The sequence below is a fragment of the Mchenga conophoros genome, linkage group LG3 (assembly GCF_057382185.1).
Source record: "Mchenga conophoros isolate Kocher_MC1m ecotype Shallow Benthic linkage group LG3, M_conophoros_male_GT1.1, whole genome shotgun sequence".
Lineage (NCBI taxonomy): Eukaryota > Metazoa > Chordata > Actinopteri > Cichliformes > Cichlidae > Mchenga > Mchenga conophoros.
Genome location: NC_140528.1, coordinates 45,717,257 through 45,733,214, shown reverse-complemented (window position 1 = coordinate 45,733,214; position 15,958 = coordinate 45,717,257). Strand labels below are relative to the sequence as shown.

Genomic DNA, 15,958 nt, shown 5'->3' with positions numbered 1-15,958 from the left:
GAGGTAGGAGCCAAAAAGGGTGTAGTTTGTGTATGTGAGCACCCGTGTGTACACCTGTGAGCATGGACGCACTTGTTTTTTTTTTAAAAAGGTTCCTTCATGTAATGATCTGCTAGAGGGTGTGGGGGGGCCACAGCCCCGTCCTCCAGGGCATGAAGCAGGTATGGAGGAGATCAAAACTCCAGACATCCAGAGGCCCCCAGAACACAAGAGACCAAGAAAGACCAACAGAGGGGCAGCCGCGCCACTGTCCCAGAAAGAGCTGAGGAGAGTCCCAGATGAGGGCTCACTCAGCAGCCGCGGAGCAGAAGCCAGGGGGAGTTGCAGTGACGCGCCCGTGAGCTCCGCCGACAGCCAGCTGTGCCTGAGTGACCGAGCCCCAGGCCGAGAGGCCGGGGGCACCCCACCTCCGAAGTGGCCCGAGCGAGCCCCAGGCTCCAGGCCCCGATAAGCGGCCACCAAGGAGTGAGCCGGTGTGTACCTGGACGCCCATCCCCGGACACAAAGAACCACCAACAACGCACCGATGTCTGAGGGCGTCTGCCACTGGCAGGGGAAGTGGTGGTGCGAGATAGGCCATCTCGTGCCAAAACTTCTGAACTGGTGGACAGAACCAAAGAGCGTGGATATAATTGTCTGGTGAATTGGTTTGGCAGTGTGAGCAGTTGTTGGTAGACGTAAAGCCCATCTTGAACATCTGATGACCTGTATAGTGCACTCTATGTAATATTTTGTATTGAATTAATTGAAGACTGGGATTTCTGATTAGATGAAAGGTTTTTAAGCAAATCTGAGACCAGAAGTTTAGGTCTAAGTTAACCGATAAATCCGCTTCCCATTTTGCAATAGGAAGTGATATTGATTCATCTGTTTTAGAAAGCATTCTGTATATTTTGGATAGTAATTTGGGGGGTTTAAGAGTAAGAAATTGAACCACACTTGGTGGTGTTTGTAGTTCAACTTGACCCGGTTTAAATTTCTTTTTTACTATGGATTTAATTTGTTGATATTCTAAAAATCTTTTCTTGTTGATCCCATATTGTGTAACTAGTCCGTCAAATGAAATAAATTCTGTTCCTTCTAGTATATGTTCTAAATATTTGTTTCCTTTACCACTCCAATCTGAAAAGTTTATCATATTATTGTTTTGTAATATGTCAGGGTTGTTCCAGATAGGTGTACGTTTGCATGAAGAAAAAAACCCCGGAAACATTCCAATTAAATCACTGACGGAGAGTGACGGTGTTAATTCTGCTATGAAATCACACTTAAGATGTGATTTGATACTCATAAGTTAAACAGATGTTAATGCAAGTTAGTGTGAGTGGATAGGGAAAGGGTGTAGCGGATTCTTATCTGGTCTGAAGTTAATACAGCCACGGAGAGATGCTGGGGTCGTGGTAAAGCTGTCCATCCACGTCCACAGCGTGGGAGCCCTTCTGGATGAAGCCGCGTCGGATTGGGAAGAGGACCCTGTTTTCGTTCCTTTTAATTCCCTGCCGCGACTTTTCACCTGTTCCTTTTGTTTGACGTGGCCGAATTTGGCCACAATAGGACGTGGTCTCCCGGTCGCAGCCCGCATGGGGCCGATGCGATGCACTCTATCAAAGGCGATGTTCTTCACCGTGTCCTCCGGCAGCTTCAGGTGGGTTTTGATGAAGCTTTTTACTGTAGTCTCTGCGTCCTCTCCAGCGGCTTCTGAAGTACCAGAAAATACAAGATTATCACGTATGCCACGAGTTTGTAGATCAATAATTGTCTCTTTCATTTTTTTATTTTCTCTGTTTAGCTGGGTAACATTTTCTGTGAGACATTTCACCGACTTCCTTAGCATGGCATTTTCAGCAGGGAGCGTTTCCACCTGCTGCTGGCTGAACTCAAGGGGTTCTCTCAAGCATTTAAATTCTCGGTGAAGAATCTCCACCAAGGACTGTCATGACCCTGTGCCTTCTCGGCTGACTCTGTATGGCTACAAGTGTTTCTGTTGTGTTGCGTCTCTCTCTCTCCTCCTGCGCTCTACCGGGGCGTAGTCATGACGACTCCAGCCCCTGGCTCAGACATCTGCAAGCAATCGTCTCATCACCACACTCACTTCTCAAGGCGGCTGCCGAGAATGCTTCTTCGCTGGATTATTGTGTAACACTTGTCAGTGTCATTGCAAGTCTGAGCTTTTCCACGAGTTTCTTTTGTGCCGCAACTTACCTGTTCTTCCTCCCTGTGCCAGACTTCTCGTCAGCCTGAGGACCGCTGTTTGGTGAGCTAAAGCCGGAGTCCAAGCTAACCTGAGCATCAGCGAAGGATTGTGTATATAGCCCCGTGTGTCCCTCCCCGTGCATGTGTTCTCCGAAGACCCTCTTCCCGTACCCCCTCACCTGTATATATCTGCACCTGGTGTCTGTGTAAAATAAATTGTGAAACTTTAGAGAGGGTCTGCCTCTGAGTCTCTCCTGAGCCTGACAAGGACAGCCTTGCATCGAAAATGGACAATCGTTTGTCGATTGACTCCAGTATGTCGGCAATATCTTTGCCGGCTGGCGATGTTGAGCCGGGGGAATCTGCCGGGCAAAGTCTTTTCGACGACGGTGTCTCAGATTTGGCTGGGGAAGCACTCTGGGCCTTCTTCATTACAAGATCCTGGAAGCACTGATTGATGTAATCTTGGAGAGCCTCTAAACTCTCCCCGTTGTTCTCCAGGGTGTTGGAGATGATTTAGACAAATGTTGTTAGTTATAAGACAATTGATAAGTGTATTTGGTAATACTGAAGCTTAAAGGAATTTGTTCAATTCTAAACTACCATTTGCTTTAATTTTCCGCCAAAATCTCCGGCGTCTGACGTCAGTTACAACATGACTCGCTTACCTTGTCCGTCACTTCCGTCACTTACCTCTCACGCAGAATCAGCTTTGTCTTTCTCGGCTTTCTCACCAGCTCTCCTGGTAAGAAAGCCGTTATAGATTATAGAGTTAAAAACTCATTATAGAGTTAAAATTATGCAGAAGTCCTGGCTCAGATGTTAGTTTCATGCTGCAAATGTTTTGTTGTGACTGTAAATTGTTATTGACCTTGTCAACGTGTTTAACTTACTGTTGGGTAACATGTGATTGTAGTTATGTATTAAAACGTTTACTACCAGTGTACCTGTTTGTGTGTGACACCAAATTCTTTTCTGCAACTCAAACCTCAAACATGAGGACTGACATGTCTTCCAGAGGCTGCAGCAGCTGTTTGCCAGTAACTGTTTCATTAAAAGCGAGATAGCAGACTCAGGCAGGCATTTTCACACCTAGTTCATTTACTCAGTTGTTGAATTGGAAAACTTGCAGCTTTTCGAAGTGTTTTGATTTTTTTCACACTAAGAAGAATCCAAATGACCTAAAATGTGTTACCGCAAACCACGTGAGAATATTCAGTCCCCTTATTTGCCAGATGTCTCAGAGGTGGAAGCAACAAAAGTAAATACAGGAAGAAGCTGCTGTGTTCTGGACTACTTGATAATGAGGACAATTTGCATTCATTCCACAGCTATTTGCAAACCTGTACAGACATTCAGAATCAATAGCATGTATGGCTTCTTGATGGGTCTGTTTTGGTTTTTGCACCCAAGTCATTACTTTGTTCACACCTGCAGAAACAAACCACACCAAGGCAAACAGCGAACAAACCAGAGTTTGATTTTAAATGACTAAAAACCACTGGCATGAAATTACCCATTGTGTACAACAACACATACCCTGCAGACTGTCCATAAGTTATCGACAAACCCCACGGTAAAGTGTCTTAAGCCTGAACTTTAAAAATAATTCTCTGCCTGTACATTATCCACATTTTTAAGGAAGTTCACAGACTTTTCCATAAACGGTGAAACCAAGACTTCGATAGATTTACAGTAGATCCATTGTACCATTTGCATTTTGTTTAACTCCAAAAAACAAAGTTATGTACATTTTCTTTAACATTAACAGACACTGCCATCAATAGTAAAATGGAAAAATCTTATGTTTTATTACCATTTACAGGCATTTGCTTTTAAAATATTTATGCTAAATATCCCTCTATTGCCCAGGGTGCTTGCAGAGGCAGTTGCTCTGCCCGGGCTGGGCGGCTGGCCTCTTCTGCATGGGTGCTGGTCCCCATGGACACAATGACCTGTGGTTGTTTCTGATGAATTGTGAGCGTTTCAGAGAGACAGAAACAGAGAGCCTTTCTTTAACCATGGTTACTCCCTCAATTCTACTGAATGATGCTGAAATGAACAAACAGAACAATTTGAGTTTTTCAACTTTGCTAAAATTTATTTATTTGTATTTGTCAGTATTTAATCCAATTTTAAAGTTTTCCTAAGCTATTTCCTTATTGTGTCATGATGGTCCTTTTTAAACTGTCATCTCTGTCTGGCCTCTCTTTCACCTCTCCTCATCAATCTCCTGCACTCTTAATCTCCTATGCTCTCTCTTTTTGCCCTCTCTCAGCATGCATCAATCAAACTCTGTCCAAATCTGTAATTTCTGATGAGATGATTTAACACATTATTTACCAACTTATTTTATACATCTACTCAACTAATAACATATTTGGACACGTTAAAAATATGAAATTTCTGAATTTAGAATAGATTGCAGAATTCAATATTAATGAAGTAGCTCATGAGCACTTTGAGCTCAATAGTCATCAATTTCCTTAGGGATTAATACAATACTCTGATTCAGATTGCGATTGAAATAGATGCCAACACTATCTTGCTAGCTGTAGGCCACTCAAGTGAAGGCTTCACTATTACCTTCTAAAACAGATTAATGATGTAGAGTGCATATTTTTTTCTGTTTAATGGAGTAATTAATGTTATAAATAAAAATGGCAGTAATGTTACATTCTTCATTTTCCATGGACATAATGACCTGAGGTTGTTTATTATGAATCATGAGTGTTTCAGAGAGACAGCCACAGAGAGGCTTTCTGTAACCATGGTTACTCACTCCAGTACAAGGGTCTGAGTAAGCTTTGAGAGCAGAAAAGAAAAAGACAACGCCGTACTTTAGCCCCGAGTATACCTGAGCATCATGATCAATTATCCTGCACTCTCTGAACATCTAAACAATGAGTTTGATTTAAAGTTGTGTCTCATGTCCAGTCTCTTCTGCAGCAGCAACAACAGGACACAACTCCTCCTTATCCCTTCTTATCTCTCCTTTTCTCGCCTTGCTCTGTTTCTTCACTTTCTCATTTTTCTTTTAAACAAAGCATGTCTCCAATTTTGAAAAACTGTTTATTTATTTTAGTCACCACCAGCCCACCTTGCTTTACAACACAGGGCACTTACAAGCATTGACCCTGGGACCTGACAAACTGATGCTGATGATATGTGCTACTAAAAACATCCAGGCCTCTAATTCCGTTTCATTCTATGTTATTTCTGCATCATCATGCATTGTGAAGACAACTGAAAATAGTGTTCACAAGTTGAGACAGAAGTTTAATCAATGTCCATCATCTACTCCAATCAAAGGAGAAGTAGCTAGTGTAATTTTAGAGCAAACAGACACCATTAGTGTTTGAATCTGTTAAAGCCTGTATGTTGTGAAGTTTCTATTTAATTTACTAATTGTGTGTTTTCACATTTACTCCTATTTTGAATAGCATTAGTCTGAAAGGATATAGCCAGCAATCAGATCTGAAATATAAATGATATGATGATGACTATAAGTCAGAGGCTGAACAGGTACTGGGCTGCATCTATGTGTAATACCCCTTTGGACCACCAGATGACTCAGTGAAACATTTATTTACCCAGACGAGTCACTAAAAATGTGTTTTTAACCTCTAGGGTTAGAATTAAGACGAAATACCAGAATGTAAAATTTAATAAAATGAAACTGTGTCTACAGGAGCTTGCTGACAAGCTGCATTACAGTTTGGTATGGAAGCTGCTCTGCCAGCAGCCTGAGATCACTACAGAGGGTGGGGAAGGCAGCAGAGCTCATCACAAGCATGAGGCTTCCTGCCATTCAGGACATTTATCTCCAGCGATGCCTCCGTAAAGCACACAGCATCATCAAGGACCACAGCCACCCAGCACATCAGCTGTTCTCCTTGTTACCGTCTGGCAGACGTTACAGGAGTCTGTCTGCTCGGACTACAAGACTTAAAAACAGTTGTTACCATCAAGCCATTTGACACCTCAACCACTCACTTCACTTTTATCAGTATTAAAATAACCTCAAGAAATGTCAAAGGTGAGATTTCTATTTTCTCTCTTATGTCATATATATATATATATATATATATATATATATATATATATATATATATATATATATATATATATATATATATATATATATGTGTGTGTGTGTGTGTGTGTGTGTGTGTGTGTGTGTGTGTGTGTGTGTGTGTGTGTGTGTGTGTGTGTGTTTGTGTACGTGTGCATGCAATGAACGGCCTAACTGCTGTATGTGGAGCTGAATCCATGCAGGCAGGGGTGGGACTTTATTCATGGGCACACAATGCAGCCGATCACATGCAAAGACAAACTGGGATCATACCATTATGTGAAAGAAGGAAGGAGGCAGATGGAAGACAACAAGTGTGGTGTTACAAGCCAGATACACAGAATGTGCATGTCAGGAAAAAGTGAAGAAAACGCAAAATGAGATGCATCAGGCTGCATTTCAATGATATTGGAGGCTGCAAGGCTGAGTGCAGAATTTATAAAACTATGAGCTGACTAGAATGTTACCTTTTTTTATTTTCAGCCATTTTCCATTGTTGAAGAACCAAAGTTTCAAACTTGTCCAGGCCTGAAAACCTGTTGCATGTTCTCACTAGTAAATCCTTAAAATAAGTGATAATTGATGATAAGCTGAGCTGGAAGTCTCATGTAAACCATGTGAAAACAAAAATGTCAAAAAACATTGCTATTCTCTATAAAACAAAGCATGTCCTGAACAAGAAATCATTATACACACTTTATTGTTCTTTGTTGCTTCCATATATGACTTATTGTCTAGAGATATGAGGTAATGCACATAAAACAAATACTCTTCCTATTTTCAAGTTACAAAAAAGAGCTATAAGAATTAGCCCTTGAGACTATGCTAGAAAATAAATCTTCAAATGGCACACATCGATGTGGCATCCTGGAGGAGTAGGACTACCTGTGCAACCTCTGCAGGGTCCAAGTATCAACTCATATCACCAGTAGTGACAATGAGCCTAATCAAATGCAAAACTAGTAAAAGAAACAAACAGTCAAACCAAAAGTATCAGTAGCCTCCACTGAAAGCTAAAAACCATTTGGTGTTGCCAAAAAGGATTAAGAACCTTCTCTGCTGCTTAACATATCAGAAGCAGTTTAAGTTTAACTGATTTGATGCTGTACTCGGATTATTGTTTTATTGTTAATTTGTTGAGAGTGGATGTTCAAATGAAACTAGGTGGATACAGACAGACTGTAGAACAGTAAATAGGTTAAAACACAAGGATGAACGAGTCACTAGTTTATTCAGTAACCATAATGTCATCTTACTTATCATCCAGTCCCTGCTCAGCAGGTTGGGCTGAGTCAAGACCTGTGGCTCTGCATCGATATAAAGACACAAGGAGGAGGGTGGAGATGAAATATGGAAAGAACACCAGCAGATGGAGGGCCAGTCTGATCACTAGTTGCAGGGTAGAGGAGTCAGGCGATGCAGCAGGGGTGGGAGTTAAGGCAGGGAGCCAGGTTGTAGACATGGTGGGTGGAGGTGTGGTTGTATGTTTTCCTGCAGAGAGAATCCCACCTGTTCAGGTGAATATGTGGATGAAATAAGAGTGATAATCAAAGTGAAGCTCCTCACCTGTGACAGTGATCCAGCTGGATGGAGACTCTCCATGACCGCTGATGTCACACTTGTAGAGGCCTTCATCAGACCTGGAAACATGCTGGATGGTCATGTGACCTGTAGGCTGCTTCCTGATGAGGGAGCCATCTTTATAGAAAGCAGCTGGGAGGTTGGAGGGAGTGGTCTCTGTTTTACAGAGCAGAGTGACGTCATCTCCCTCCATCACAGGGAGGACAGGACTCTGCAGGATCACTGATCCACCTCAACACAGAGACAAACTACAGCATTTCATCCATTTACACACAGCTTCATCAACACTAACTCCACACACTCAGCTTACCAGTGACTGTCAGGTTAACCATGTTACTGATGGGACCCTCTCTGGACTCACACCAGTAAACTCCACTGTCCTGTGTTAAGATGTAGCTGAAGCTACAGGATGAACCAGACCATCTTCCCCATTCATTGCACTCAGTCCTGGTTTCTCTGTTTGTGTTTCTCCTCAGAGTCCATCCAGCAGAGCTGTCGTCCTCCTCACATCTCAGAGAGACAAAGTCTCCTTCAAAGAACTGAGAGCTGCTGGGACTCACAGTCAGACGAGCTGGAAGGAAATATTCACGATGCTGCAGTTTAGTTTAGTGTAGAATAAACGCTGACATGCTTTAGGTTGTTCACTCCAAATAAATTGAAACAGGGTATTTTTTGGTAAGTTGACTATTGAAACTAAGACACATTTGGCTTACGAGATGTACGCACCATGAGTCAGTCTGCAGCACAGTACTGAGTTCAGCCCTGAGGGGAAATTTAAAAAAATCTTTCACAACCAGAGAAAACATTCACACATAATTCAAACATGAGAATCTTTTTAGATTTTAAATGAGAAAACTAGAACACCTCTGCTGGGTACAAGGTGGTTTACACCTGCTTGAAAGCAAAGAAAAAGCACTAACTGCTTACGTTCAATAATCAAGTTGATAATTTAGAAATTTTACTTACAGAAAAGCTGCTGCAGACAAGTTTGCTTCATTCTGCTGTTTGGCGTCAGGTTTAACCCTCCTCCTTCTCTTTCCACTGGAATGATCTGGTGTCTCTACACCAATAGAGCAGCGAATGGGATTATTATCTACAGAAATATCAGGATGGATTCAAAGGTTCTGGCAACAGTCTGGGAGCGAACAGCAACAAACACTATTATAACCTCAAGGAGCGAAATGAGCTTGAAATGAGGTTTTCACACAAACGAACACAGATGGAGGAAGTGAAAACTATGATCTCAATAAAGGTCTTAAAAACCACAGCAGAGGGGAAATTATGCTAACATGAAGTGTTGAAACCAAACTTCCTCCTTATAAGATGCAGGGTGAATTCCTTCATACTCACCCAGCAGCTTGCACAACATCCATCTCGGAATAGCAAAAAAGGAAGCCAACAAAACGGAGCATGCTGATCTGCAGATGGACAGAGGAAACAGCAAACTACGCTAACAAGTTTTGTATCTCCTTTGAGGCTCCGCGGCTTTGTTGATTACAATCTGTAAGGCTAATAGTAAAGTGAATCTGTCTCCATGCACAGCATTTAATCTGTTCAGCTGGTTTCATACTGCTTTAATGAACGTTAGAGTAATTTGTGACAGAGAGTGCAACCAGAGAATCACACGGGTTTTTTTTTTTGTTTAATTGTAGTTTAGCAGACATTTCCAGCAGGCGAGTGAACAGACTGAACACAAACTGATCAAAAATGTTAAAGGACATTAAACTTTCATAAACATCAAGCAGGTAAACTGAAACTGAACTTTAGATTATTGGAGCGTGGTGATTCTAAGCTTCCCAAACCCACTTTAAATAAACTTCTCTCTACATATTCTTCTACAATATAAAGAAAATGCTATTACATTATACATCAGTGTATATGTGACATCAATCATCAATGAGTAGCATGTAATACTATCAAATGACAAGAATCAAAAACAAACTTATTTAACTATTAGAGAAAATAGTAATTGAATAATGTTAGCAGTTCAAAAACATCACTTTATCATCACATATTAAAGAGAAGAAACTTATGAAATGTTCAGGTTTCTTAACAAATTACTGAGACAATCACAAAAAAAATTGTCCTCTACTCATTAAACTGACTAATCACATGAAAACCCAATGCAACAGTAACCACAAGTATATAATAGTTTCGCTTATCAAACTATCTAACTGTGTAATATGTGTTGAACATGAAGAGTAGAGTAAATACAAGATCTGTCAATTGTAAAGTACCAGTTTTATCACTTTAACATTACTGCACTATTATTAAAGCACTTTTCTCCTTTCTCTGTCATATCAAATCATTTTGTTCCACTTTTTATGTTTTTGTTTTTTTTTGTTGATTTTCACACATGTAGTTTTCAATATCTCTTTATAATACAGCCTTTGATTTATGGAGTAATTTACCAACACATATCAGGTAATCTTCAGAACACAAGTTTCAGTACCTAAAAATACTTAGAACTGGGTAGCAAATATTATATAATTCAAGATTTATTGTAAAGTAATAAGTAACTTTGTACAGATGTATTAGAAGTGTGGGCTTCATCGCAGATTATCCTAACATACTAGACAACATGTTTATCCTACCCTCAGGGTACCCAGTACTTAAAAAAATTACTTACAGTGTAATTATCTTTTTCCTTTAAAATATGCATCACTCACTGGTTCTGATCTACTGCCTTTAAATATTTTAGGTACTAAAAATGTGGGAATATGGCATTAGAAATGTTGCAGAGTCACAGCTAAAGAGCGACCCAGCTAGATTTTGTATTTGTGTTTGCATTTAATGAATTCATGAGCTTCTCTCCCTGCTCCTTTTCATGCATGGATTAGTGCCACATTAACTGAATGCAAGGTTTTTAGTGTAGGAAATGAATTAATGCTGTACCATGTATGAAATAAAAAAATTTAAATGAAGATGTAGAAACTGCTTTAGATCATAACAAAAGTACACTGATACTCAAGAACATGCCCTCTATGTGTGTTTGACTTTACTGAACTCAGCACTGACTTCAAAACCCAAAAGACACAGTCCAGCGTGGAGCGGCTGAGTGAATGTGGTCTGGACTCTGTGGAGGAGAGTCATGGTTTCAGAGACGCTGTAGAAAGACAGAATACCTGCTCTGTGATCCAGGTACACTCCAACTCTGGAGGACCGAGGACCTGAGAGGAGAGTTTGGATTTTGTTGTTCAAGTAAGTGTAGCCGGTTGTGTCACAGAATAAAGCCCAAGATTTGTCATTGTATCCAAAACCACATTCAGTGGGGCACACAGCTCTTCCGATAGTCTTGTATGCGACTGCCACACAAACTCCTCTTCCTCTCCACTCCACCTCCCAGTAACAACGTCCAGTCAGGGTCTCCCTGCTCAGGACCTGCCTGCATGAAGTGAATCTGTCTGGATGATGAGGGTAAGGCCTGTATCGTTTTATTAGCATTGCTTTCCTGTTCCCCTCTGATAAGAGCAGGTGAGTGTAAGCTGTGTTTGGATCCAGTGTCATTTCATGTGAATATTTTAAGAATCCAGCTCTGGTCTTTGGCTCCGTTGGTGACAGTAAAACATCCACTTCAGTGACTGTCAGTGAGATGTTCGTCCATTCCTCTCTCAGAGTGTCCTGTAGTTTATCTCTGGTCTCTGACACAGCTGCTGTCACATCCTCAAAGTACCTCAGAGGACGAATATTGATGCTGGATGAGTGTGTAGACTCACTGAGTGCTGACAGTGAGGGGTAGTTGTGTAGAAACTGGTTGTGATCCTCTGTGTGTGAGAGCTGCTCCAGCTCGCCGTCTTTCCTCTTCAGCTCAGCGATCTCCTGCTCCAGCTTCTCCTGAAGCTCTTTGACTCGTCTCACTTCAGTTTCCTGCTGGGATCTGACCTGCTGCTTCACATCAGAGCTTCTTTTCTGGATGAGACGGATCAGCTCAGTGAACATCTTCTCACTGTCCTCCACTGCTTTATCAGCAGAGCCATTGATGGCCTCCACCTCCTGTTGAAGCAGCTTCACATCTTTCTCTCGCTCCTGGATTCTCTGCTGGATGTTTAGTCGTCTCACCTCGAGCTCCTTCTGCTTCTCAGTCCTTTCTACTGCAGCTGGGACTGTTTCATGGCCTTTATGTGCATCCATTGTGCAGAGATAACAGATACTCTGCTGATCAGTACGACAGAAAATCTTCATCCCCTCATCATGACGAGAGCAGATCTCACAATTAGATGATGACACTTCTTGGAGCTTCCTGGAAGGCGAAACCAACCTCTGTTTCTGTAATCGATTTGTATTGTAGTGACGCTGGACGTGTTTCTCACAATAGGAGTCCTGGCAGACCAAACAGGATTTGACAGCTTTCAGCTTCCTCCCAGTGCAGACATCACAGGCCACATCTTCAGGTCCAGCATAGCATTGCTCACCTGCAGCAGCTTGGAGTCCAGTATGCTTCAGCTGCTCCACTAAAGTTGCAAACATGACGTTTTTCTCCAGGACAGGCCTCGGTGTGAAAGTCTTCCTGCACTGAGGGCAGCTGTGGATTCCCTTCCTGTCCTCTTCATCCCAGAAACTTTTAATACAGTTCATGCAGTAGCTGTGTCCACAGGCTGTAGTCACTGGATCATTCAGTAGATCCAAACAGATGGAACAAAAGAAGGTTTCTCGGTCCAGCTGATCTCCTTTCTGTGCCATTTCTCCTCTCAGTTTAAGCGCTTTCGTGAGTTTCTCTTCCTTATAAACTAGTTTGAGGTCTGATCTGAACAACGTGTTCCTGCAGTGACTCGAGTCTAACATGTCACCACATGTTGGCTACACCCAACTTCAACTTGAGATAAGATAAGATAAAACTTTATTAATCCCTCGGGTGGGTTCCTCTGGGAAATTCGGTTTCCAAAAGCACAGCACCGACAGAAGTTACAGAGTTACAGAATATTATATATATATACACACACACATATATAAATACAGAGACATATATATACGAAGGGGATAAATAGAATAAATAGGAATAAAAATAAAAATACAAGTGAATTGCACATTTCAAGTATGGAGTCTATTGCACCGTTGACTATTAACAAGAGTATTGCACAAAAGGTATTGCACAGTGAAGTGAAGAGGCACTACAGCTTAGTTGTTGTGAAGTGATGGTGTGGAAATGAGCAAACATGTGGGCAGAGAGGTGCTATGTTTACGAGGAGGAAGAAGAGGGAGGGTTATCAGCCTGTGCTTCATTCCTGGAAGAGGAGCGGTTTGAGAACGATGCTGTTCATTTCAACTGTTTCTCTCCCGTAAACACCATCAAGGGTGAGAGGGTGCAGCAGGTGTAGTAGTTGGTACATGATGGAGTAAACAAATTAACGGGTTTTCAAACATATTCAGCTCCACAAAAATGTGATGACAGGAATAATACAAAGAAACCTTGACTGCTTTTTTAAAAGTATTTTTCTGTTATTATGGTTGAGTTGATCACAACTTCTACAATCATCTTGATTCGGGGACGTGACTAAATAAGAACCAGTAAATATTAAGGTCTCCAGTGACTAGAGCTGTACGATATGACCAAAATCGCATATCCCGAAATAAGACATTTCTCATCCTGATAACAATATATATCACGAAATAGTGCTTTTCTGAAAATTCTGTGAATCTCGGGCAACTCAACTTGTGTGAAGTGTTTTCAGCTGGGTGTCGTGTACCTGGAGTGAAGTGTTCCCTCCGAGGCATGAAGCTATACCTTTTTAGACATAAATTGTAATGGCCACCAGGGCCGGTCCTAGACAGGGCCAATGGTGTGTGGTGGCAGATTTCTTTTCTCATGTACTAACCACATATTTTAACCATATCACTTTAGCATAGTAAGAGCACTCCTGTCACCAGTTTGTATGCATGTTGAATGTGATCACTAGTGGGGCCCACGATTTATTGCACCTTCACAGCATTTTCCTCCTGAGGGCTCTGGACATCCTGTTGCAGACGAGGTGATGGTTGGTTGGAGCTTTTCTTAGACTGAACAGTTAATGGTCTATAATAATTGATCTGTTGTGGAATGTTCTTTGTTGGAGAGTGTCTGTGTCTGCATATAAGATGTAAGGGCAACAATTCAGAGATGGTCCTGGTGTTTCACTGAGATGTTCTCTCCACATTTGTGTTTATTAAACCCACTTCAAATCAAGATCACTGGGTGTGTGGCAGGTTATTGTTTAATTTTCACAACAGGTGGCAACAAAGAAAGGAAAGGGGTGGGTGGTGTGTTAGTTCATTACCAGGCCTCTGGAGAACTTCATGACATGTTGAGGAGCTAGTTTAGCCATTTAAATCAGCTGTGTTGGATCAAGGACACATCTAAAACCTGCAGGACACCGGCTCTCGAGGCCTGGAGTTCCCTACCACTGTTCTATAGCAAATATAACAATTTGCAGTAATAACAAAACTAAGAAGGGTAGGCCATTCACCAAATCTTGAAATCTAAAACTAAAAAATAGAATACAAATAAAATAAAGAATAAAATAAAATATCCATTCATCTCTTTACAACCAACAACATAAAGTTTGTTTTAACTGAATGTAATGAAAGTAATTAGTTACTTAGTTTTAAAAATGTGATTTACACCCTGAATAGGTAATGAAGTGATAGATCTTCAGTCGCTCCAATCCCAATTCTACTTTTTCTGCATAATCCATCATATAAAATGTAATCAAATGGAAAAGTCTCTTTTTAAAACTTGTTTTTATCAGTTTTAATCTTTTAACTTTAAGCATCAAGCAAAAATTAAATTATATGCAACATTCTCTGAGTGGAAGAAATTTGTTTAACATTTAAACCTATTTTCTGCACATTCCAGCACATAAAATGAAATATTTTTTGTGTTTACACTCAGTCTTTCAAATACATGCAAACACGGCAGAAAATAAATAAAATCAAAGACTCAGCGGTCCTGTTGCTCTATTTTCACCTGTTTAGCAGGAGTGGGGCAGCTGGAGGTTTGCCCTGGTGCAGGTGTGTCGAGGCCGTCATGTCAGTGGAAGGATCCGGCAGTTTCTCTGTGAATTTCACATTCCCGTGGAAGTGTGTCCTACTCAGTGCTTGTGCAGAAATTTAGGGGGTTTTTTTCGCTGTAAAAAGAAGTTTTCTTCGAACAGCAGACACTAATGTTTTACTAATGCGTTATATTTCCTTCTGCTGCTTTCACTTTATGAAGCTAACATATGACAGGATACATTGAGCAGGAATGTTTGATTTGTTGGCATCAAATGAAAATAAGATCAGCTTTGTGTCCATATTTGTGACCAAGTTCTGCCAATGACATGCCTTCACAACAGTTATCTGAATCATCTCCACCCTTTGACAGAATGATTTGAACAATAATCCCCCACCCCACCACACCCACCCCATTCTGTATCATCTCCACCCTTTGCTGAAACCAGAGGAGGGAAGTTTTTGAACTATATGAACATGCAGATTGTCTCATGCCCTTGTTTGCTTGATGTCATGACACTACTTCTTATCATGCTGTAAGTTTAAATAGTTTATTTTGTCCATATATAAAAAAATTATATATGGACATTATTATATATAATATTATATATTATATACATTATAAAGCTTATGCCTGGTCGGTGTATATGTATAAACTCTTTCCCAAGAAACCTGAATTCAAAGGTTTCAGAGCGACATCTGTTTGTATTAAAGCGCCCTCTGGTGGAACTCATTTGCCTGACCTACAAACTTTAAATCAGGAAGTCCCTCATATATTAATCAGTTTCTGCAGCTCTGAGAAAGTTTTACAAATATAAATCTTATATAAATATAAAAAAGGGTAACACTACCTGGGTCTAGGTGGAGTTTCCCCCTCCAGGGGCAAGGGTACCTAGACCCGGGGCTTAGAGTACGCTTGGGGAGTGTGATCGTGTGTACAGCGTCTCTTTATGTCTGTCTCCACGTTAGTTGAGTGTGGAGTAAGTGCATATGAGAGCATGAGGGTGGGAATGGATGTTTGTGTCTGTGTGTGCCTGTATGTCTGTGTCTATATGTCAGGTTGGGTGTCAGGCGCCACCTCTCTGGGGACATCTCAGGCCCTCCAAGGTTTGGAGGCCTATCTCACCCCACCACTTCCCCTGCCAG

General features: G+C 41.2%; 2 protein-coding genes across 2 annotated transcripts; both read right to left on the bottom strand.

Moving 5' to 3' along the window:
* Positions 1 to 7,479: 7,479 nt before the first annotated feature.
* On the bottom strand, positions 7,480 to 10,794 carry LOC146578988 (Fc receptor-like protein 5). Its single transcript, XM_085260275.1, has 5 exons — positions 8,816 to 10,794; positions 8,576 to 8,611; positions 8,160 to 8,420; positions 7,835 to 8,080; positions 7,480 to 7,759 (listed from the first exon to the last, which is right to left on the bottom strand). The coding sequence occupies exons 1-5, from the start codon at positions 8,844 to 8,846 to the stop codon at positions 7,521 to 7,523; spliced, it is 813 nt and encodes a 270-aa protein (XP_085116401.1). The 5' UTR covers positions 8,847 to 10,794; the 3' UTR covers positions 7,480 to 7,520.
* On the bottom strand, positions 10,212 to 12,587 carry LOC146578987 (tripartite motif-containing protein 16-like). The gene has a single exon (XM_085260157.1). The coding sequence runs from the start codon at positions 12,527 to 12,529 to the stop codon at positions 10,832 to 10,834; it is 1,698 nt and encodes a 565-aa protein (XP_085116283.1). The 5' UTR covers positions 12,530 to 12,587; the 3' UTR covers positions 10,212 to 10,831.
* Positions 12,588 to 15,958: the final 3,371 nt, after the last annotated feature.